At 40.6% G+C, this 23,994-nt stretch overlaps 1 protein-coding gene across 1 annotated transcript; it reads left to right on the top strand.

Moving 5' to 3' along the window:
* Positions 1-1,008: 1,008 nt before the first annotated feature.
* On the top strand, positions 1,009-23,953 carry AUNIP (aurora kinase A and ninein interacting protein). Its single transcript, XM_026516996.4, has 3 exons — positions 1,009-1,182; positions 19,859-19,997; positions 22,079-23,953. Exons 1-3 carry the CDS (start codon positions 1,105-1,107, stop codon positions 22,930-22,932), a joined length of 1,071 nt encoding a protein of 356 aa, XP_026372781.2. The 5' UTR covers positions 1,009-1,104; the 3' UTR covers positions 22,933-23,953.
* Positions 23,954-23,994: the final 41 nt, after the last annotated feature.

Here is a 23,994-nt window from a genome sequence, read left to right as displayed (position 1 = left end):
AGTGCTTTCACAAACCTTACCTCACTTGACCCTCTTTAAAATCCAAGGTCACATTTAAGCTGTGAAGGCAGGACTGGGAGAGAGCTCTGGGAGCTGACAAGCTGGGGCTCCAAATTTTTAGCTTTCATTTTTTAACCTTTTTATTTTCATTTTTTAAAAAGATTTTATTTATTTGACAGTGAGAGAACACAAGCAGGGGGAGCAGCAGGCAGAGGGAGAAGCAGGCTCCGGGCTGAGCAGGGAGCCGAACGTAGGGCTGGATCCCAGTACCCCGGGATCATGACCTGAGCTGAAGGCAGACACTTAACCGACTGAGCAACTCAGGTGTCCCCACCCCCCCTTTTAAGATTTTATTTATTTGAGAGAACGAGCGGGAAGAGGGGCAGAAGGAGAGGAAGAAGCAGACTCCCCGCTCCATTCCAGGACCTGGAATCGTGATCCGGGCGGAAGGCAGATCTTTAACCCGCTGAGCCACCCAGGGGCCCCCTTTTCAAGGTTTTTCTGAATCCTCTCCCATGTGGTTTCATAGTTATGCTTAGATTTTTTTTTTTTTTTGAATTTCAAAAGTAATTCATAAACTCGAGTGTAGGGTAACCACTTAGGGTAGTGCTGGGGACAGCGGCTTTGGAGCTGGCGGACCGCAGCCTGGGCTCCACCCTTCCTTTTGGGATGACTGAGAGGATACAGCTGTGAGACTGGAAAACCCTGAGCCTGGGGTAGTTATGTTTACAGCAAGAAAGTGCAAATAACTTAGCGGAAAAAAAATTCATATTCCTTGTGCAATGTTCGGAACACGTTCACACAGTCTAGTCGCGGGACAGCGACTCTGGAATTAGAAGATCACAAGGGACTTGAAGGCCTTAGTAAACCGAAAACTGCTCCACCCACCAGACGACCCTGTGAAGCCAGGGGCGGAGAGTAAGGGGCGGGGCTTGGGCTCGGGCGGGGCTGATGCTGGGGCGGTGCCTGCGTCGGCGGCCGCGGCGTAGCTCCGCCCCCGGCGTTGGCGCGAGATCCGAACGTCCGTGAAGGCCGTTACAGCCCTTCCGTGAGGCGGCGGGAACCGGAGCCAGGCGTCTTGTTGGCTGGGTGTCGGCAGCGGCCATGAGGCGGAGTGGCCCAGAGGAGGAGGCCTGCGGCGTGTGGCTGGACGCGGCGGCGCTGAAGCGGCGGAGAGTGCAGGTGGGACGTGGGGGCGTGAGAGGGTGTTGGACGAGGGGTTAGGGGCCTGGAGGCGTGAGAAGGGAGGTGGTGGAGGTCAAGTCGGAATTCTGAGGCTAAAGGGATTGGAGCCTGCACAAGGGTGACAAATGGGGTTTGGGAAGAGTGGAGAGGAAATGGGAGGAAGGCAAGCAGGCTGTGGATGGGTAAGGAAGAGACTGGGACAATAAGGTTTCGAGATGTGGGGAGAGGGTGGAGAGAAAATTTGCTGTGAGGAGTGTTGTTTTTGTTTTTTAATTGAACTAACTTGATATTCAGTATCCAGTTAGTTTCAGGTGCACGTCATAGTGATTCGATATTTTTATACATTAAGAAATGAGCCACAGGATAAGTCTGTTGCCATGGTCACCGTACAAAGTTACTGCTGACTATATTCCCTACGCAGTGCTTAATAACCTCTCCATGACTTATTTATTTAATCAGGAAGTTTGTGCCTCTTAATTCTCTTCACCTGTTTCTTCCGCTCCCCAGGCCCTCCCCCCTCTGGTAAGTGACTGTTTCCTATACCTGTGAGTCTTTTTCTGTTTTGTTATTTCGATTCCACATACAGGAGAAGTTGTACATATTTGGCTTTTTCTTTATGACTTATTTCACTTAGCATAATACCCACTAGGTCCATCCATGCTGTCGAGAATGGCAAGATTTCATTCTTTATGGCTGTGTAATATTTCATAGTTTATATTTATCACATCTATCTTTACCCATTCATCTATTGATGGACACTTGGGTTGTGTCCGTATCTTGGCTATTGTAAATAATACTGCAGTGAATATAGGGATGCATGTATTTCTTTCATTTGGTGTTTTCATTCTCTTCAGATAAATACCCAGAAGTGGACTTACAGGATTGTAATTCTTTTAATTTTTTGAGGATCTTCCGTATTGTTTTCCATAGCAACTGCACCAATTTACATTCCCAGCAACAGTGTAGGAGAGTTCCTTTTTCTCCACATCCTCTCCACGCTTTCTCCACATCCTCTCCAACACTTGTTATTTTTTGTCTTTTTTTATTTTTGATAATAGCTGTTCCAACAGGTGTGAGGTAATATCTCATTATGGCTTTGATTTTCATTTTCCTGATGGTTAATTAGTGACGTTGAGCACCTTCTCGTGTGTCTGTTGGCCAGCTGTATGTTGTCTTTGGAAATCTGTCTTTTCAAGTCCCCTGCCCATTTTTTCATAGTTTTTTTTTATATTGTGTAACTATATATTTTGGCTGTTAATCCTTTATCAGATGTGTGATTTGCAAATATCTTCTCCCATTCAGTAGGTTGCCTTTCTGTTTTGTTGATGGTTTCCTTCACTCTGCAAAAGCTTTTTAGTTTAATGTAATCGTATTAAGTTAGTTATTTTTTTTTATTTTTTTTATTTTTTAGCTTTTGTTGCCCTTGTCTGAGGAGATTGGTTCAAAGCAATACTGCTAAGACTGATGTCAAAGAGCTTACTGCCCGTCTTTTCTTCTAGGAGTTTTATGGCTTCAGGTCTTAACATTCAAGTCTTTAATCTATTTGAATTTATTTTTATATATGATGTAAGATAGTGGTCCAGTTTCTTTCCTTTGCATGTAGCTTGTCCGGTTTTCCCAGCACCATTTATTGAAGAGACTGTCTTTTCCCCATTGTACATTCTTGTCTCCTTTGTAGTAGATTGATTGACCATATACGTGTGGGTTTATTTATGGGCTTTCTATTCTATTCTATTGATCTATGTCTGTGTCTGTCATTGTGTCAGTACCATACTGTTTTGATTACTGTAGCTTCGTAGTATAATTTGAAATCAGGGAGCATGATATTTACAGCTTTGATCTTCTTTCTCAAGATTGCTTAGTCTATTTGGGGTTCCATACAGATTTTAGGATTATTTTTTTCTAGGTTTGTGGAAAGTGGTATTTTCATGAATTGTATTGAATTTATAGATTGCTTTGGGCAGTATGGATATTTTAACAATATTAATTCTTTCAGTCCATGAGCAGAATATATCTTCCCATTTATTTGTATCATCTTCAGTTTATTTCATCCATGTCCTACAGTTTTCAGAGTACAAGTTTTCACCTCTTTGATTAAATTTATTCCTAGATATTCTTTTTGATGCAGCTGTAAGTGGGATTATTTTCTTAATTTCTCTTTCTGATAGCTCATTATTAGCGTGCAAAAATGCAATTGTAGTTGAATAGCTGTCTATGGTGATAGCTCCCTTCCTGGAGCAGGTCCTCTAAATTCTTTTAGGTGGTGGGGGAAAGTCAGCAGTTATTCCTGAGCCTTCTGTTCCTTAAAAATAATCAGCCTAAAATAATACATATGTCAAAGAGACACATTTTGGGGTGGCAAATTTTGCTCCCCTACAGAGGCTACAACCTCCTGAACAAAGTAATTGAGGGCTGTTAAAAAACATCTTACAACTAAAGTCATTTTTTGAGAAATAACAAATGAACCACCTGTTACTTAAAAAAAATTTTTTTTTTTTTTTTTTACTTAAAAATGTTTTTGGGGTAAGTACATTCATCTGGTATATAATTTAAAATGTATGGCAGCGATAGCGAAATATCTCCCTAATACTTTTAACCATCCGTGGCCTATCTCAAAGGCCACAACTTTCTTACACATCCTTCCAGAGATATTCTGTATATGTACAAGCAAACAGTATCTATTCTTTCTTGTAAATAGTAGCATATTCCACATTATTTTGTAACTTGCATTTTCTCACTTATTGCATCTTATGTATCATTTCATATGCATCCACAAAGAGCTGCTTTATTCTTTTTTTTTTTTTTTAAAGACTTTATTTATTTGAGAGAGAGCAAGAGAGAAAGAGAACAAGTGGGGGAGAGAGGGAGAGGGAGAAGCAGACACCCCCCGCCCCCAGCACTGAGCAGGGAGTTGCTTTATTTTTCTTAAAGACTAGATAGTATTCCATTATATGGAATAGTATCCATTATATGCAATAGTATTGCCTTAGTCTACTCAAGCTGACAGTAACAAAATACTATAGACTGGGTGGCTTAAACAACAGAATCCATTTTCTCACAGTTTTGGAAGCTGGAAAATCAGAGTGCTAGAGTGGTCAAATTCTAGTAAGGACTTTCTTCTTGGCTTGCAGACAATGAGCTGCCTTCTCCCCATGTACTCACATGGCCTTTTCTTGGTACGTGTGTGTGGTGAGAAATTTGCGTTAAAAATTTTGGGAGCAGGCACCTGGGTGGCACAGGGGGTTAAGCATCTGACTCAGTTTCGGTTCAGGTCATGATCTCAGGGTTGTGAAATTGAGCCCTATGTCAGGCTCCTCGCTCAGAGTGGAGTCTGCTTAAGATTCTCTCTCCCTCTCCCCCTCCCTGTCATGCCTCTCTCTCTCAAATGAATAAATCTTTAAAAAAAATTTTTTTTAACTTGGTTAAAAACTGGTTCTTTGACTTTTTAAGACTTCCAGCCCAGAGCAGAGTACTAAAGATTCCCTTTCACAGGATGTAGAAACCTGCCTTTTCCTAGAGTAGCTATCAAATAGGCACACGTTTGTTTGAGTTTTTGTGTCAGTCATTAATAGGCAGTTGCTAGTGGCCAGTTTTTTAGAAAATATGCCCTTTCTCACTTGATCCCTAAACAGAACTGTCTGCTGTTTTGGGGCAACTAATGGGGTGGTTTGTAGTCTAGCCAGAAAATAGATGCCTATGTTTGGAGTGAGTTTGCTTCTCTCTTGGTCCCACAGACCAAAAGGCATAACAGGCTTGGCCTCATTACCTAGGCCTTGGTATGGAGGGTACTGTATTTGTAATAGTAACGTATGAGTAATATATGTTTGTAAAAAAAAAAATAAAATAAAATCAGTGTAGAATTGTATTAAGTAAAAAACAGAAAGCTTCACTGGTGGTACCTACTTTTAACAATTTGGTATCCTTTGAAGCATTTTCAATGTGTACAAATATATCTGTTTCCCCCACGAATGATATTATTTCAAACATATTCTGTATTTCACCTTTCACTAAATATATGATGGAGAACTTTCCATGTGAGATATGAGTTTTAGTATGAATTTTTGAAAGGGCCATTTTAATTTACATGATTTTCAAATTTTGTACTTTAACTTTGCTACCTCTTTAAGAAGTATTTCTGAGAGGTTTTTCTACACAATAAAGAGGTAAAAAGATTTATGTATGTGTTTTGTATGCTTGCTGTCTCTTAGGTATATTATATTTAAAATGTCATTATAACTCAAAAATAATTTTTGTTTCTTCTTCACTTGTAATGCAGTTTAGTTTCTTACCCTTGAAATATATGTACCAGAGAAGGAGAAGTAGGCCTAACTAAGAAGGGGACAGAAATGCGAAGATAACAAATCTTGGCTGAGTCATCACTGGTCCCTGAGGGCCTTGGCGGAACAGAGTGCCACTGTGACATTCTGCAGCTTCACTAACATTCAGCCCATCAGCAGATTCTCTGGACTCTGCCTTCATATGTGTTCAGAATCTCATAATTTCCTACTGTTTCTACCACTGCTCCCTGACCCAGAATGAGAGTGACCCTTTGCTCACTGTTAATTTTAAAACCATCTAGTGGTTTCCTATCTTCTAAAACCAAAATCTCTGAGGCCTACAAGGCACGATTTGGCCATGTATATTTGCCCTCTCATACGTTTTAGGCCTCATCTACTACTCTTTTCTCTGCCTCACTCTGCTCTAGTCATACTGGCCTTCTTGCTGGCCTTTAAGCCAGGTACACCTCTGCAGGGACTTTTGTACACCTTGCTTGAAATGCATAGGGATTAAGATGCCGCATAGCTTTGCTCTTTCATTTGTTCGTTTGTCACTTTATCATTGAGTCCATTTCTTAACCACCATAAAATAGCCTTTCCCTTATCCCGTACTCCCTAACACTTTAGTTTTGCTTTTTCTCCATAGCCCTTTTACCATTAGATACACTTCATACTGTGTATTTACTTGTTTATTTATGATCTTCCCCTACTAGAATGAAAGTTCCATTAGGCAGTCTTTCAAACAGTGGCACATGGTAGGTACTCAGTACAAATTAATTGAATGAATGAATTAATCCATCTGAAATTTGCTTTCAGAAAACCTTTTAGATATGGTCATAGTTGCTCCTTCTGTCTTTCTGTGATAAGAAGGTAAGTGGGAGGACTTTGAGTTTTTTAGAGTGAAGATGGACGGGAGATGACCTCTAGTAAACTGGCAGTTAAAGTATATACATATAAACAGGGGCACCTGGGTGTCTCGGTTGAGCCTCCAACTCTTCGTTTCGGCTCAGGTTATAATCTCAGGGTTGTGAGATTAAGCCCTGCATCGGGCTCTGTGCTCAGCAGACAGTCTGCTTGAGATTCTCTCTCTTCCCTGCCCCCCCCCCCCCGACTCTCTAATAAATAAATCTTAAAAAAAAAAAAAAAAGTGTGTACCTAACAACCAAAAAAACCCCCTCTGTGACACTACTGAAATGATAAAAAAAAGAAAAACGAATAGAGGAGAACAGTATGTCACTGAAACTGAACAGGCTCAGTAATGATACTGAAGTATCATCACTGCTGGGGTCGGTGCTGTGAGACTGATGAGGGTCTGTAAATGTAACTTAACAAATGTTTATCTGTATGGTCTTTATGTAATGGCTTATGGTTTGTAAAACTTCTTTTACATGTATTTCATTTAACTTTCTCAGTAGCTTTGTGAGGGTGGTGAGATTATCTCCATTTTGCAGATGAAGAAATTGAAGGTCAGACAGAGATTTGCTTTAGATCACATCAGAGTAAGTGTAGCTGTAAGGCTTGATTTCAGGTCTCCTAACTCTTGGTCCAGTGTGTTTTTTTCATAATGTGTAAGGTGTCCTCAGATGATAAAAAGGTGAATACTGAATAAGATAGTTCTAACCCTGGCAGCATGGAATATGATCGGTACACAAATAACTGTCAGACAGGAGGGGCCTTAGAGGCATAAGGAAATTCTAAGCACTTAGAGAAAGAAGAGATTACATTTTATTATGGGTGAAGGGGTGGTGGTTTTAAGATACGTCCACAAATTCTTTGATACCTCTCTCTTTAAAAGGTGGATGCTAAGTCCCCCCGCCCAGTGTGGGCTGTACTTAGTGACTCTAATGAATAGAGTGTGATGGAAGAGTTCATGTTAGAATTCTGAGGTTAGATCATCAACAGCATTGCAGCGTCAGCCGCCGTCTCTCCTTAGGGGAAGTCAGCTGTCATGTTGTGCAGACATGCGGGCAGCTCTGTGGAGACATTCGCATGGCGAGGAACCTGACTGTGTTTGCTAACAGTTGTGTGAGGGAGCCACCTTGAAAGTGTATACTGCAACCTTGGCTGATACCTTAAATGCGACCTAATGAGACTGAGTCAGAACCACCCAGATAGGCTGCTCTCAAATTCCTGATGCACAGAAGTTGTGAGATAATAAATGTTGTTTTAAGCTGCTAAATTTTGTGGCAGTTTGTTAATGCAGCAGCAGAAAGCTAATACAGATTTTGGTTTTGGCAAGTGGAGTACTACCTAACAAAAACCTAAAATGGGGAGTGGCTTTGGCATGGGGCAACGGGTGGCAGCTGGAAGGACTTTGAAGAGAGTGCTAGTGAAAACTTGAAGAGCTTGTAAGAAACTATTTCTAGAACTAGGATGGCCTTTGAGGAGACTGGGTGAGGGTTTAAAGGAAAGTGAGGATAATCTTACTGGAAGTAGAGGAAAGGGAATCCTTGTTATGTGGTGACAGAAAGTTTCCTACAACCACTGTTGGCTGTTGTAAGGTGGAAGATGGAGAATGTACCTAAGGAACTAGGTGATGTGATATAGCTAAGGAGATTTCCAGGCAGTGTTGAAGGGCTACCTGTTTCTTCTTGCTGGTTATTGCAAAGCGCCAGAGGAGAGAGAGAGAGAGAAGCTAAAGGAAGGCCAGCTAAACAAAAAGGAGCCTAGACTTGCTGGTTTTGAAAATTCTCAGCCTCTTCAGGTGGTACACAGTGAACTTTTCTTTGCAGGAAGTTTTTAAATTGCTAATTTAATCTCTTTACTTGTTATAGGTCCATTCAGATACACATGTATCATGGAAAGATCATCATCATTAGTCACTGGGGAAATGCAAATCAAAACCACAAGGAGATACCACTTCACACCCACTAGGATGGCTATAATCAAAAAGACAGATAATACCAAGTGTTGACAAGCATATAGAGAAATTGGAACCCTCATATATCACTGGTGCTTGCATAAAATGGTACAGGCAGTTTGCAGAACAGTTTGGCAGTTCCTCAAAATGTTCAGCATAGTTATCGCATGACCCAGCACTTCTGCTTTTAAGTATAGACCCAAGATACGAAAAGATAGTCCACGCAAAAACTTGTACGCCAGTGAACGAATTTTGAATGTTTGTAGCAGCATTTCTCATAATAGCCAAAGAGTGGAAACAACCAAAATGCCCCCAAATGATGAATGGATAGATAAAATGGTATCTCCAAACAATGGAATATTACTTGCAATAAAAAGGGATTGAAGTATCTGACGTGCTACAACCTGGATGAACCTCCAGAATGAGCTCAGTCACAGAGGACCAGCTATTGTATGTTGTACGAAAGGTCCAGAATAGACTAATCTTTATCTTTTTTTTTTTTTTTTTTAGATTTTATTTATTTATTTGAGAGAGCGAGCATGAATGGGGGTGGAGCAGAGGGAGAGGGAAAAACAGGCTCCCCACTGAGCAGGGAGCCTGATGTGGGACTTGATCTGGGAACTCTGGGATCATGACCTGAGCCGAAGGCAGATGTTTAACCGACTGAGCCACCAGGTGCCCCAGAATTTGTCTAAATTTATAGACAGAAAGTAAATCAGTGGTCTCCTGGGGCTGAGGTGGGGTGGGGTGGGAGTGGGGAATGACTGCTGATGGGTATGAGGTTTCTTTTTGGGACAATGAAAAATGTTCTAAAATTAGATTGTGGTGATGTTTACACAACTCTATACTGAAAAACACTGAACTGTACACTTAAATGGGTAAATTTTATGGTATGTGAATTATTTGTCAGTAAAGCTGTTAAAGACTTTGTGGAAGAGATGGCATTTGAGACCTTAAAGCAAGGGTTGGATCTTGTTGGAAAGCAATGAAGGTGGAGTAGGCATTCTAGAAGCAGTATGAATAGTAGCACAGAGGCAGGAAATACAAGAGATGTTTGTGAAATAAGGAGTGAATTAGGGAGTCCCCAAGACCACCCTCACTTCTCACATCGACTGCAAGTTCAAGGGACCACGCTGAGGTTTGATAATTTGCTGGTAGGACTCACAGAACTCACTGAAGGCTGTTAAACTCATGGTTACAGTTTATTATAGTGAAGAGATACAGATTAAAATCCACCAAGGCAGATTCTAGAATTCCAAGCTGAATTCAAAGTGGGAAACTTGCAGCGTCCTGTCTGGGCAGCAATATATTAGACAGCCCTAACTGCTTCTGGCAATGATATGTGACAGTACCTACAGAGTATTGCCAACCATCAGCTCACTGAGCCTTGGTGTCCAGTTTTTATTGGGGTTTGGATTGTGTAGACATGGTTGACTACTTATGTGGCTGACCTTAGTTTCTAGCCCCTGTGAAGGTCAAGCTGGTACCACATGGCCCAAAGCTCCCACGTAGATCACATTGTTAGCATAGACTATCTGGTGTGGCCCAAGGCTTCAGGTAAGCAGACACTCCTGTAACGTAGGACATTCCAAGGACTTAGAGATTACCTGCCAGGAGCTAAGGGTTAAAGCCAGACCTTTCTTTGGGTAAGATTCTTTTACTACATAGGAAGTAACTCGGTTTGACTAAAACGTAGGGTAAGTGTAGGGGGGTTGAAGGTGTGATTAGGAGGATAAACTAGTACTGTGTTGTTGGAAATTCATGGAAAGCATTTGACGTAATAAGATTAGCCCAATGGTGGTTATATGAAAGTAAGTGGTACACTGAAAGGTAGGCTAGAGAAATTTAGAGGATATTGCAGAAATTTAGGCAAGAAATAATAAGGGTCTAATCAGGAATAGAAGTTTAAATTATTATTTTTGGTGGATTATTGATCTCTATAGTTATATATCTAAAGTATGATTATTATGCTCAAGAAGGACCTAAATGTGGGCTTGGCGGGAGTTTGGAGGTCTCTTAAATACATTTTGGGTTAGGTTTTTTTTTTAAGATTTATTTTTAAGTAATCTCTACACCCAATATGGGGCTCAGACTCACAACCCTGAGATCAGGAGTTGTAAGCCCCACCGACTGAGCCAGCCAGGCATCCCTTAAATATGTCTTTAAACTGTGACTTTGGTCCAGTTATTTGCATCCCTTAGTATTTCTCCTTTTTAAAAGGACCTTTGCATTTTTCCTTTAGTTCCATTGACATTTAGGAGCCAGAAATTGGGACCTGAATAAGTAGATGATTATAGAGAAAAAAGTAAAACCTATATCTTGAAATAGTGTTTGGAAATTGGGAGAATAGATATAATATAGGCTGATTGTGTGTACAGTTGAGCCTTGAACAACTCGGGTTTGAACTGCATGCGCCCACTTATTTGTGGATTTTTTTCAATAAATACAGTACTGTAAACGTATTTTCTCTTCCTACGATTTTCTTAATATTTTCTTTAGCTTACTTTAAGAATACATATAATGTATGAAGTATGTGTTAACTGACTGTTATCACCAAGGCTTTTGGTCAGCAGTAGACTGTTAATAGTTAAGTTTTTGGGGAGTCAAACGTTATACGTGGATTTTCAACTATGCAGGGCGTGGGTGACCCTAACCCTCACATTGTTCAGGGATCACCTGTATATATTGTGTGTGTGTGTGTACACACACACACACACACACACACACACACACAAATACTTCTTTTCACAAAGTTGACACCTTCCAGGAGGACTTGGGAATTTGTTCCAGAGTGGAGATTTCTACTCCATCGGATTTTATTTGAGGCATCTACTTTCCAATTTAAGTAAGCTCTTCTTTCTTTCATGGTACGTTTATCTCTGCTATTGAGAGGGCCACATTTAGCCATTGCTGTATTGGAAGTAGTTAAAATCAGGAGGTTTAAACAAATATCCAACCCACAGTCTTATTAGGGCAAAACTGATGGCAAATGTACAAAAACCCTATACTACAGTGATCTCAGACATGTGTGACACCCTTTAAGTGAGGAAAATCTCATTGGCAAGAAATATCCTTTTATGAGACTTACTAATGAAATGCTAAGGGGTGTAGACCTATCAGGTCTCCAGTTTAGGAGTTGTGATACTTGCAAGAAATTGCTTTTTTCTCTTATCCCTATTGAGTTTTCATAGATTTAGATGAAAAATCAGTGCCAAGTGGTTCTAGAGAATATTCTTGCAATAAATTTAGTATTGTTAGATTACTTTGGGAGGAAAACCTTCAGTTTTCAGTGGGTATACCTCTCATGCCATCTGTGCTCTGGACCTTATGTGTGACGTCAGTCACTGGCAGGAGCTCCTCCTCACTTTGATCACAGTACTGGAAAAGCCTTAATGTTTTTTGAGAGCTTTGTTGATGCTGAAAATATAATGAATAGTTATATATATAAAACATAACCAGAATGTGTCCTTCCTATCTGCCTTCTTCCTAAAACATTTTTGAATTGAGTACTTGCTATGTGTATTAAGCTAGTTCTGTGGAGGACAGGATGGAAAGTATGTGAATCAGATGTTGATACCAGGATTTTGTTAGGTAAGTCTTGAAATACCAAGTGATAAATGTCATTTTTTAGAAGGGGAAGGGATCACCTATGGTTGTGGGAATCAGGAATGCTTGGGGCTAAGCTGAAGTATATGTAGCATTTCAGATGTGGGTGTGAAAAAGGCCCTTCTACGGGAGGCACAGAAATGAGGAAGGCAGAGGCCATAATGGGGACTGGCATGTGGGTGAGTATTTATGCTACAGTATACATGAAGGGGTTTTGGTAATGGAGAAAGGATAACTGGACTCATACTGGTGTGTGCAGTCTGAGAGTCAGTACTTTATGCTGATTGACAGATTTTGAACAAGATGGTATGCTCTCAGTTGTGCTACAAGGTTAATCTAGATATTTGGTGTGGGACTGATTGAAAAGTACTGAATGGGAGCCTATTCCCATTCAGAGACTATTGTAATAGTCTCAGAGTAGGCAAGAGTTTATGAAATCCTGAACTTGGTCAGTGTGTTCCTTGTTTTGCAGGTTTGGAGAGTTTGAAGCAAGTTTTTTTTTTTTTTTTAAGATTTTATTTATTTATTTGACAGAGACAGCCAGCGAGAGAGGGAACACAAGCAGGGGGAGTGGGAGAGGAAGAAGCAGGCTCAGAGCGGAGGAGCCTGGTGTGGGGCTCGATCCCAGAACACCGGGATCACACCCTGAGCTGAAGGCAGACGCCCAACGACTGTGCCACCCAGGCGCCCCTGAAGCAAGTTTTGAATGAATACTTTATTATTACTCATTCAGCAAAGCTGGTTTATGTTGTTGGAGATGATGAGAATCCTGACAGCTTTTTTTTTTTTTTTTTAAGATTTTATTTATTTGTTAGAGCACAAGCAGGGAGAGGGAGAAGCAGGCTCCCCTGCTGAGTAGGGAGCCCGATGTGGGGTTTGATCCTAGGACCCTGGGATCATGACCTGAGCCAAGGCAGACGCTTAACCAACTGAGCCACCCAGGTTTCCCCTGACAGCTTTTCTTGGTCAGACTTCTTAAACAGTCCTCCTTAGGGCATCCTTATTAGGTGGTGTCCTCCTTTTAGTGTGACTTGATAAAGCATGATAGTGACTGATTGGAAAAGGTTTTCTGAGGAGGAGGATGGGGGACTTGGAGAAGCGGGAAGAGATGAGTATGGAACCTCAGAAGCATAAAAGAAGTAATACAGCAAAAAAAATAAAACACATGCATTCATGTTTTTCAAAGATATGTCAACTTATAAGGATAATGAGATTTCATACATAAATTCAAGGCCAGTGACCATGATGGGAAAAGTAAGTTGGATCAAATTATATGCTAGACTTGAGGGCCGTATGAATCATAAAAAAGGGGAATTAAATTGGCTTGAAAGTAGAAATTTAAGACAAACTTGCAGATAAATTGTCAGAAGAAATAAAGATAGAATGAAGGCTAAACTGAACTTAAATGTCATGGAATTATGAAAACATTTTCTAATAGTAAGGAGGGTGAACTGTATGATCCTAGGTCTGCTTTGATAATAGAGTTGTGACGTTTTAAGAAAGGGCCACACTTTGGGGGTGACTTGCAGCCAAAAGAGGCATTATTCTCTGTGGGAATACATCACAGGGGATCCTTGTGATAGCAAGAAAGCAGGAGCTCTGTGGTTGTAGGAAGTCAGTTTTCCTTTCTACCACTCTGAAAGAAGAGAACTTGATGGGAACATGAATGTGATATACTGAAGCACTAGAGATTCTTTGGTTTTGAGGGAATGTATTTTTTGAAGTTAGATCCTTTGAGGCATTCTTACAGGGTAAGAATTGTTAATACCTAGGTTGTGGCTTACCAAGGTGTTTGGTCCTGTAGGAACCCTATGCTTTTTAGACAGGCTTTCTTATACTGTGTAATATACACACGGGGGCTGCCTTTATTTTGAGGTAAGGATAATCAGCTGAAGGACTGTACCTGGGTCCCTTCAGTTCCAGATGACCTATTCTCACTCAGAGTCTAAACATTCCACTGACATAAGCATAGTTCTTTAAAGCCAAAGTCTTCTAAGGGAGCTATAACTGGGGGGCATTATCACTCTTGACATTGCTCTGACCTAAGTAAGGAATGTCCTACTCTTGCTAAGATGGCCAACTTGGTGAAAAGCTTTATTCCCAGATGTTTTGTTAATTGAGGTCTTACTGTTTTCTGATAATATGTAGTTTGTATAAGTTGTCTTCTTTTTTTTCCTTTTTTTTTTTTTTTTAAAGATTTTCTTTATTTATTTGAGATAGATCGAGAGAGAGCAAGCTCGAGCTTGGGTGGGGAGGACAGAGGGAGAGGGAGAAGCAGACTCCCCGTCAAGCAGAGAGCCTGATGGAGGGCTTGATCCCAGGACTCTGGGGTCATGATCTGAGCTGAAGGAAGACGCTTAACTGACTGAGCCACCCAGGTGCCCCTGTATAAGTCTTTTTTAGAGGACTTAGTATGTTTTTTAAAATTTATTTTAATTCCAGTATAGTTAACATACAGTGTTAAATTAGTTTCAGTGATTCAACATTTCATACATTACTCAGTGCTCATCAAGATAAATATACTCTTAATCCCCTTCACCTCTTTCACCCATCACCCTACCAACCTCCCCTCTGGTAACCATCTGTTTGTTCTCTATAGTTAAAAATCTGTTTTTCCATTTGTCTCTTTTTTTCCTTTCTTTTGTTTCTTAAATTCCACATGAGTGAAATCTTAATGGTATTTGTCTTTCTCTGACTTATTTTGCTTAGCATTATACTCTTTTTAGATCCATATTTCAGATAGCAAGATTTTATTCTTTTTTATGGCTGAATAATATTCTACTGTGTGTATGTATAGTACAGTACATTTTCTTTATCCATTCATCTATCAGTGGACACTTGGGCTGCTTCCATAATTTGTCTATTGTAAATAATGCTGTGATAAATATAGGGGTGCATATATCCTTTTTGAATTAATGTTTTATATTTTTTTTAGGATTTATTTATTTGAGAGAGAGAACACGAGCAGGAGGGGCAGAGGGAGAGGGAAAGAATCTCAAGCAGACTCTGCCCTGAGTGTGGAGCCCAGTGTAGAGCTCAATCTCACAACCCGGATATTGCAACCCCATCCGAAACCAAGATTATTCAGAAGCTTCACTGACTGTGCCACCTAGGCGCCTCTAAGTGTTTTTGTATTCTTTGGGTAAATACCCAGTAGTGTGATTATTGGATCATACGGTGGTTCTATTTTTAATTTTTTGAGGAATCTCCATACTGTTTTCCACAGTGGGTGTATTAGTTTGCATTCCCACTCACAGTGCATGCATGAGGGTTCCTTTTTCTCCACATCTTCCCCTACACCTGTTGTTTCTTGTGTTTTTGATTTTAGTCATTCTGACAGGTGTGAGATGATATGTCATTGTAATTTTGATTTGCATTTCCCTGATGATGAGTGATTTTGAGCATCTTCACGTGTCTGTTGGCCATTTGTATGTCTTCTTTGGAGAAATGTCTGTTCATGTGTTCTTCTTTTTTCTTTCTGAAGTAGGTTTCACACTGGGTGTGGAGTCCTGAACCCACAGCCCTGAGATCAAGACTTGGGGCCTAGATCAAGTGTTGGACACTTAACCGACTGAGTCACCCAGGCACCCCGTTCATGTCTTCTGCCCATTTTTTTTTTAAAGATTTTATTTATTTATTTGACAGAGATAGAGACAGCCAGCGAGAGAGGGAACACAAGCAGAGGGAGTGGGAGAGGAAGAAGCAGGCTCATAGCGAAGGAGCCTGATGTGGGGCTTGATCCCATAACACTGGGATCACGCCCTGAGCCAAAGGCAGATGCTTAACCGCTGTGCCACCCAGGCGCCCCTTCTGCCCATTTTTTATTTGGATTATTTGGGGTTTTTTTTTTTTTTTTTGGTGTTGCGTTGTATAAGTTCTTTATATATTTTGGCTATTAACCCTTTATTAGATACAGCATTTGCAAATATCTTCTCTTCAGTAGGTTGTCTTTTAGTTTTGTTGATAGTTTCCTTTGCTATGCAGAATTTTTTATTTTGATGTAGTCCCAATAGTTTATTTTTGCTTTTGTTTCCCTTGTCTCAGGAAACATATCTAGAAAAACGTTACGGCCAATGTCAGAAAAATTACTGCCTGTGTTCTCTTCTAAGATATTTATCATTTCAGGTCTCACATTTAGGTCCTTAATCCATTTTTTAAAAAAGATTTTATTTATTTGAGAGAGAGAAAGAGGGCACAGAAGAGAGAGCCAAGTGGGGGGGGGGGTAGGGTGGAAAGGGACAGATTAGAGGGAGAAGCAGACTCCCCATAGAGCAGGGAGCCCAACTTGGGCCCTGATCCCAGGACCCTGGGATCATGACCTGAGCTGAAGGCAGATGCTTAACAGACTGAGCCACCCAGGTGCCTGGTCCTTAATCAATGCTGAGTTTATTTTTGTGTATGGTGTAATAAAGTGGTCTGGTTTCATTCTTTTGCATGTAGCTATCCAGTTTTCCCAACATTATTTGTTGAAGAGACTTTTTCCCATTGCATATTCTTGCCTCCTTTGTTGAAGATTAACTGACCATATAATGGTAGGTTTATTTCTGAGTTTTCTATTTTGTTCCATTGATCTTTGTATCTGTTTTTATGCCAGTACCATACTGTTTTGATTACTACAACTTTGTAGTATAATTTGAAATCTGGAATTGTGATACCTCGAGCTCTGGGTTTTTTGTTGTTGTTTGTTTTTTTTCAAGATTACTTTGGCAATTTGGGGTCTTTTGTGGTTCCATGCAAATTTTATGATTGTTCTAGTTCCATGGAGAAATACTGTTTGTATTTTGATAGAGATTGCATTAAGTCTGTGGATTGCTTTGGATAGTATGGACATTTTAACAATAGTTCTTTCAATCCATGAGCATGGACTATCTTTTCATTTGTTTGTGTTGTCTTCAGTTTCATCAGTATTTTATAGTTTTCAGAGTACAGGTCTTTCACCTCCTTGGTTAGGTTTATTCCTAGGTATTTTACTGTTTTTGGTGCAGTTGTAAATGGGATTGTTTTCTTTAGTTCTCTTTCTGTTATTTTATTAGTATATAGAAATGCAATGGGTTTCTGTACACAGATTTTTGTATCCTGTAACCTTATTGAATTCATTTATCAGTTGTAGCTTTTTGGCGGAGTCTTTAGGGTTTTCTATATATAGTATCATGTCATCTGCAAGTAGTGAAAGTTTTACTTCTTCCTTACTAGTTTGGATGCATTATATTTATTTTTCTTGTCTGATTGCTGTGGCTAGGACTTCCAATACTATATTGAAGAGAAGTGGTGAGAGAGGACACCCTTGTCTTGTTCTTGAACTTAGAGGAAAAGCTCTCTGTTTTTTACCATTGAGTATGATGTTAGCTGTTGGGTTTTTATATATGGCTTTTATTATGTTGAGGTATGTTCCCTCTAAACCTACTTTGTTGAGGGTTTTTATCCTGAATAGATTTTGTACTTTGTCAAATGCTTTTTCCGAATCTACTGAAATGATTGTATGGTTTTTATCCTTTTGCTTACTGATGGGATATTATCACGTTGATTGATTTGTGAACATTGAACCACCCTTGTATCCCAGGAATAAATCCCACTTGATTGTGGTGAATGATTTTTTTTTAATGTATTGTTGGATTGGGTTTGCTAATATTTTGTTGAGGATTTTTGCATTTGTGTTCATCAGAGATATTGGCCTGTAGTTTTCTATTTTTGTAGTGTCTTTATCTGGTTTTGATATCAGGGTAATGCTGGTATCATAGAATGAATTTGGAAGTTTTCCTTCCTCTTCTATTTTTGGGAATAGTTTGAGAAGAATAGGTATTAACTCTTCTCTAAATGTTTGGTAGAATTCATCTGTGAAGCTGTTTGGTCCTGGACTTTAGATTGTTGGGAATTTTTTGATTACTGATTCAATTTCATTGCTGGTAGTTGGTCTGTTCAAATTTTCTGTTTCTTCCTGATTCAATTTTTGGAGGTTATATGTTTCTACTCATTTCTTTAGTTTGTCCAGTTTGTCGGCATATAATTTTTCATAATATTCTCTTACAATCCTTTGTGTTTGCGTCGTAGGACTTAGTATTCTTGTAGTCATTTAAATAACTACATATTATTAGTCTGTCTTTTCAAAACATAAGGTGTAAGGGCAGAAACAGTGTGTTTTGTTCATCAGTATGTTCCCAGTACCTAGCATATAGATGCTAAAAAAATTTGTTGGCATACTATCTCACATAGTTTCACATATCTAGGATGTGTCTCATATAAAATTTAGAGAGCCATGTGCCTGCTTGGGCTTCCTCATAGCATGATGGCCAGGTTCTAAGAGTGAGCATCTCAAGAAAGCAAGACAAAGTGCATGGATGGGGCGCCGGGGTGGCTCAGATGGTTAAGCGTCTGCCTTGGGCTCGGGTCCTGATCCCAGGGTCCTGGGATTGAGTCCCACATCGGACTCCCCACTCAGCAGGGAGTGTGCTTTTCCCTCTTTCCCTGCCTCTTCCCCCTGCTTGTGCTCGCTCTCTCAAATGAATAAATCTTTAAAAAAAAAAAAAAAAGTGCATGGCATCTTTATGACCTAGTTTTGGAAACCATGTAGTATTACTTCTATCATACTTTATTGGTCAGTCACAAAATTCTTCCCAAGTTCAAGGTGAGGTAATATGAATTTCACAACTTGAGAGGAGGGCTGGCCACCTCAGCTTCTCCACATTCCAATCTCGATGTATTCAATTAATCCAGAATGCAGTGCCTGTGTACTTTATATGTTTTGGACTGGCAGGTGATTCCAGGCAGAAAGCTAGAGTCATCATAGGGCTCACCTCATTTGTTTTCCTTCTCTCAGGGCTCACAATCCAATGCATTTCCTGTTGTCCACCATCTGATATCAGTTGTTTCTTGTATTTTATCCAGTTTTCTAGTTTTGTATGGTGGAGGTGAAAGTTCCACATCAGTACTACAAGTTAGAGTATGAGTTTTACCCCGAGGATTTCTTTCTTCTTTTATCCACTTGAGGTACATTTTAGTTTCCAGATGTAAAGATGAAGTCAACTTTGGGCTAGAATTAATAATTTGAGTTCAAGTTTCAGACCTGTCTCCAACTTACAACATAAAAATTGGCAAATCTCGTTTCTTTGGTTTTCATGCAAACTGGATGGAATATAAATTACCCCGTTCTCAGGGTTACTTCTCAGGCATTCCATAACAAGCAAGTGGAAACAAAAACAAATCACACTAAATAAAGATGAGGTTATATTTACAGTTAGTCGACAAAACTTACTTCCCTAACCTTTTCTGGTACAAATTCACACTGTAAAGTATGAAGGGGCCGAGAGTGTATAAGACTGGCTCTTTCACTGCTATTCTTCCTAGTAATAACCAATTAGTATTGAACCCGAGGAACTGTGTAACCCTTTTATGTGAATTAACTCACCAAATCCTTCTAACAGCCCTATGGGATGGGTACTTTCACACATGAGAATGAGATCTAGATTAAGCAACTTGCATGGGGTCACACAGTGAATAAGCAGCAGTGGCAGATTTGGAATTGATTGGAACTCAAGCTGTGTGAGCCATGCTCTTAACCGTATGTGACTGTTTGGCCACTAAAAATGTGTCAGTGGCTGCTGATGTAGAATCATCAGTTATCTTTAAGTGTAAGAGAGAGTATCATTCCTGGAATCACTTCAACAAATTCTGTTTGTTTAGTCAGCGTGACTGATTTCCGTGGGGAAGCAGAAAGATTGGGCAACAGGTGGAAAATGTGATTTCCTGAGAAAAACAAACACCATCAGTGTGGCAGGAAATGATGTACAGCAAAAACTACCTACAGAGTAGGATAGGAGTGGAGTCCAAAGGGTGCAGTGTGGTTCCATGAGGGTCATAGGTGTTCACTGAATCTCTGCCTGGCAGCTGTTTTGATATTAATAAGTTCTTTTATTCTTTTTCTCCCCCTTCTCAGACACATTTAATGAAGCCAAACACCAAAATGCTAACACTCTTTCCTGGAGAGAAAAAGGCTAAGATTTCTTTTACTCAAAGAATTCCACCTACAGGCATTCGGCAGACCAGCATTTCTTCCTTCTTCACCTTGCAGCCAGGTATGATGACCTGCCTGGGAACACCCAGGGAGCAAAAAAGAGTGTAGTTTTCCATGCTGGAAAATTTATGAGAAGTGGCGACACCAGTGCATTGTGTTAAACTTAGCTAACTTATTAGACGAGGATATCAAACAACAAAACATCCTTGCAAAGCAATATATACATGCTTTTACCAACATTTTCTCATTCTGTGTGCTCAGTCTAATATTAAATATTTGTATTCCCTGACAGAGCAGTGAGAAGAAAGGTATGCTTGGGGAGCTGGGCTGTGCAGGGGAGCTGACCTGCCATTAGCTGGGTAAATGGATTGGTCATAATGAGCAGTCTGTATAGGATTACTTGATAACAGGTATTTCTTTATAATGCTTCTCAAATTGTCAGAGTTCAAAGATGCTTTTTTCTTAGAAAGGTTGGCATGAAGTTGGCTTGTGTCTCATCATCCTTTGGCAGTTCTTTGCTTACATGTCCCTTCTTAGGGGATAAGCTGCCTCAGAGCAGGGTGTCTGCCAGCTGGAGGGTTTTGGAAGGAAAGAGCTCTAACTCTTGATGTGATTCCCAGGATTGCTTTGCATAAATCTTCAAAATTTACTGTCCCTGCCCCAAACAGAAACTTAAAATAAGCACCCTTTTGCTTTAAGTAACAAGGGCAGATTTTTTTCAAGGACACTTATGATTTCAAAAAATAATAATAATAAAATAAATAAATTTTTTTCTTAAAATAGGTTCCATGCCCAACATGTAGCTCAACATGGGGCTTAAACTCACTACCCCAAGATCAAGACCGGAGCTGAGATCGAGTTGGATGCTTAACAGTCTGAGCCACGCAGTCACACACACTGCCCCCCGGCTATTTCAAAATTCTATACATTCTATAATCTGTTGAATTCTTAGGCAAAGTTGAGAAATCTTTCACAAAACAGTTTCTGCAGTATAATTGTTGTTGGAGAAGGAAAAAGGAAATCATTCAGCTTTGTAATTAGACCTTGGTATAATTTGTGGGGGGCGGGGGCGGTAGTGGGAAGTCCATGTTATTCATCCTTAAGGTAGAACAGGATCCATTCCATGCCTGATAAAATGGACAGGCTGGACACTAGTAGTTGTTTATTATTGTCCTTCCAACTGGTTGACTTAGCATCTAATTGTCTTTTTTTATTTATTTATTCGACAGAGAGAGAGAGAGCCAGCGAGAGAGGGAACACAAGCAGGGGGAGCAGGAGAGGAAGAAGCAGGCTCCCAGCGGAGGAGCCTGATGTGGTGCTCGATCCCACAACGCCAGGATCACGCCCTGAGCCAAAGGCAGACGCTTAATGACTGAGCCACCCAGGCGCCCCCTAATTGTCTTTATTCCCTTTTCTAGGCAATGTTTGCAGAGTAGGGGACCTAATGTTCTTTGCACTGTCACCAGAGGGTTTCTTAAGAGTTGGATGGTTAATGTGATCTTTGTGACTTTAAAAAAATTGTGCATATTTCTCAAAGGATAATATCCAGGAATATATATTTGGCCAAGATCACTATTTAACAGAAACCATATTAAATAAAAAACAAAAGCAAAACTGATGTGCCCTGTTAAACAAACCCCATATACTAAAACACAGCTAGAAAAGTAGGCTGTGGTCTGAGTATACCCACCATGTTTGACTTTATTAGGTAGGTCATTGGAAGCATTCATAAATTTGAGTAGCGGAATATAAGGTCTGTGTTTTAGAAGGATCATACTGGAGAAAGTAGAGATTGAAAGCAGGAAAATCATGGGGCACCTGGCTTGCTTAGTCGGTTAAGCGTCTGCCTTCTTCAGCTCAGGTCATGATCTCCGGATCCTGGGATCGAGCCCCATGTCAGGCTCCCTGCTCAGTGGGGAGTCTTCTTCTCCCTCTCTGCCCCCCTCCATTCTCTCTCTCTCAAATAAAATATTAAAAAAAAAAAAAGGCAGGAAGATCAGCTGTTAAGGTGTGTGACGAGTCTAAGACCCCTCTCTGTGCTAGGTAGCGATAGTAGCTGATACTAATTTTAGAAAAAGCCAGCTAAATCCTGCTTAGGGCAGAGATTTCCTGCAGAATAATTATTCACGTCTATTTTACTAGGAAAGACAAATGGTGGTGACCAGAGGAGTGTTTCATCTCATATAGAAGGTCAGATCAACAATGAGTCTAAGAAAGATGCAACCCATCTAGATCATCCAGTCCAGGGCTTGGAGGACAATTCCATGTCACCCCCGTTAGCCACTTCAACCCCCGCAGATACCCAGGAAGCTGGACTTTCTCCTCATTCCCTCCAGGCTTCTGACCACCACAGAATGGGAACTCCATTTTTGACTATGCGGTCTTTGCCCCAGCCTGATGCCTTGGTCTGTGCTGAAAAGAGTAAAGTCTCATTCTCTTGTTCCTTCACTCAGAACTTGGAAGGTTCTTACTTGCTGGACCAAAAGGAAGGAGAGAAAGACTCTTCCTGGAAAAGGGAATGGCTTCATGGATGTAAGAAAAAAAACTATCAGGATGTGGAGAGACGTGTTCAACCACCTGGGGGCAAGGGCCTTCAGCCCTTGCACAAGATTAAATTGGAAAAGGTGTCTGCCAAAGAAACCAGGCAGGCCCCCATCCTCCTTCAAACATACAGGAATTCCTGGAATGGCGAAAACACAGACTCAGTGAAACAAAGCCCTTGTCCTGTCCCTGCATTTTCCTGGGACAGTGAAAAGAATGACAAGGACTCCTGGAGTCAGCTTTTCACTGAGGATTCTCAGGGCCAGCGGGTCATTGCCCACAACTCTAGAGCTCCTTTCCAAGATGTAACGAACAATCAGAATCGGAGCTTAGGGCAGTTTCATAATAGCTCTTGGGCTCAGTGCCAGGAGAGGCCCACTCAGTTAAATCTGCAGGCTGATCTGCTCTTTACCCAGGACTCTGAAGGTAATCAAGTTATCAGGCACCAAGTCTAAATGTCTTTACGATGGTTTGGTTCTGAAAGTATCTTGAGATGACAGCTATAGGAAAATACTGGGATGGGGAGGGAGGCAAGGGATGAAGTTGTTATTGAGCATTTTCTTTGTGTAAATAAAGCAGGTGGTGCCACTTGTTGAGACCGTATGATTGGCATCATGCCTCTCCCCGAGGAAGAGGTGGCTGGTAACCTTGTACAAGTCTGTGATGAGCACTAAGGAGGTAGGGCAGGTATTTATCCCTCCACTAAAGAACCCTTACTCAGGTGCAAAGCTACCTCTTTGCCCTTTCAGATGCCTGACTAGGACACTGCTTCTTTGGATGTGTGTTCTTCTAATCTTCCACCATTATCTTACCCATGCAACCTTGGGACCGTCATTCCTGACAACTTTTTGAGTGATAAGGCACACCTCCAGGGGTCCAGAGGTATCCTCCAGGGAGGATAGAGAGATAAGTAGAAAGTACAATGATGGTAGGGTGTTTTTGTTTTAAAGGCTCCATGCCCAGTGTGGAGCCCAATCCGGGGCTTGAATTCATGACCCTGAGATCAAGACCTGAGCTGAGAAGGAGTCGGATGCTTAACCAACTGAGCCACTCAAGCACCCCAAAGGTAGGGCTTTTTTTTTTAAACTTATTTTTTGTGGGGACTTCACAGCATTTTAAAGTCTTATATTCTATGTTTAAACATCTCCCTAAAAAAAAGCCTATGCTGGGGCGCCTGGGTCGATCACTTGGTTAAGCATCTGCCTTCAGCTAAGGTCATCATCTCAGGGTCTTGGGATTGAGCCCTGCATGGGGCTCTGTGCTCAGCAGGGAGTCTGCTTCTCCCTCTCCCTCTGCCCCTCCTCACCTCCCACTTGTACTCTCTTCCTCTCTCAAATAAATAAAATATTTAAAAAAATAAAAATAAAAAAGCCTGTGCTAATAAAAAAGCCTCACAGCAATCTAGATGTGATATCACTCTTCTACAAGGTGTAAGAGAACTCCCTTTGTAAAACTATGAATCCAAATAAATGGTTGTTTACAAATAAATAAAATCTTTACAAATTTGTTGTTTATAA

This window comes from Ursus arctos, unplaced genomic scaffold (genome assembly GCF_023065955.2).
Source record: "Ursus arctos isolate Adak ecotype North America unplaced genomic scaffold, UrsArc2.0 scaffold_32, whole genome shotgun sequence".
Lineage (NCBI taxonomy): Eukaryota > Metazoa > Chordata > Mammalia > Carnivora > Ursidae > Ursus > Ursus arctos.
This window is presented reverse-complemented; position numbering and strand designations above follow the sequence as displayed.

Excerpts from the sequence above, each read along its gene's own strand:
- AUNIP (XM_026516996.4), top strand. The coding sequence starts at position 1,105 with ATGAGGCGGAGTGGCCCAGAGGAGGAGGCCTGCGGCGTGTGGCTGGAC. Across the intron at positions 1,183-19,858 it reads TGAAGCGGCGGAGAGTGCAG|ACACATTTAATGAAGCCAAA; the intron begins GTGGGACGTGGG and ends CCCCCTTCTCAG. Across the intron at positions 19,998-22,078 it reads CTTCTTCACCTTGCAGCCAG|GAAAGACAAATGGTGGTGAC; the intron begins GTATGATGACCT and ends CTATTTTACTAG.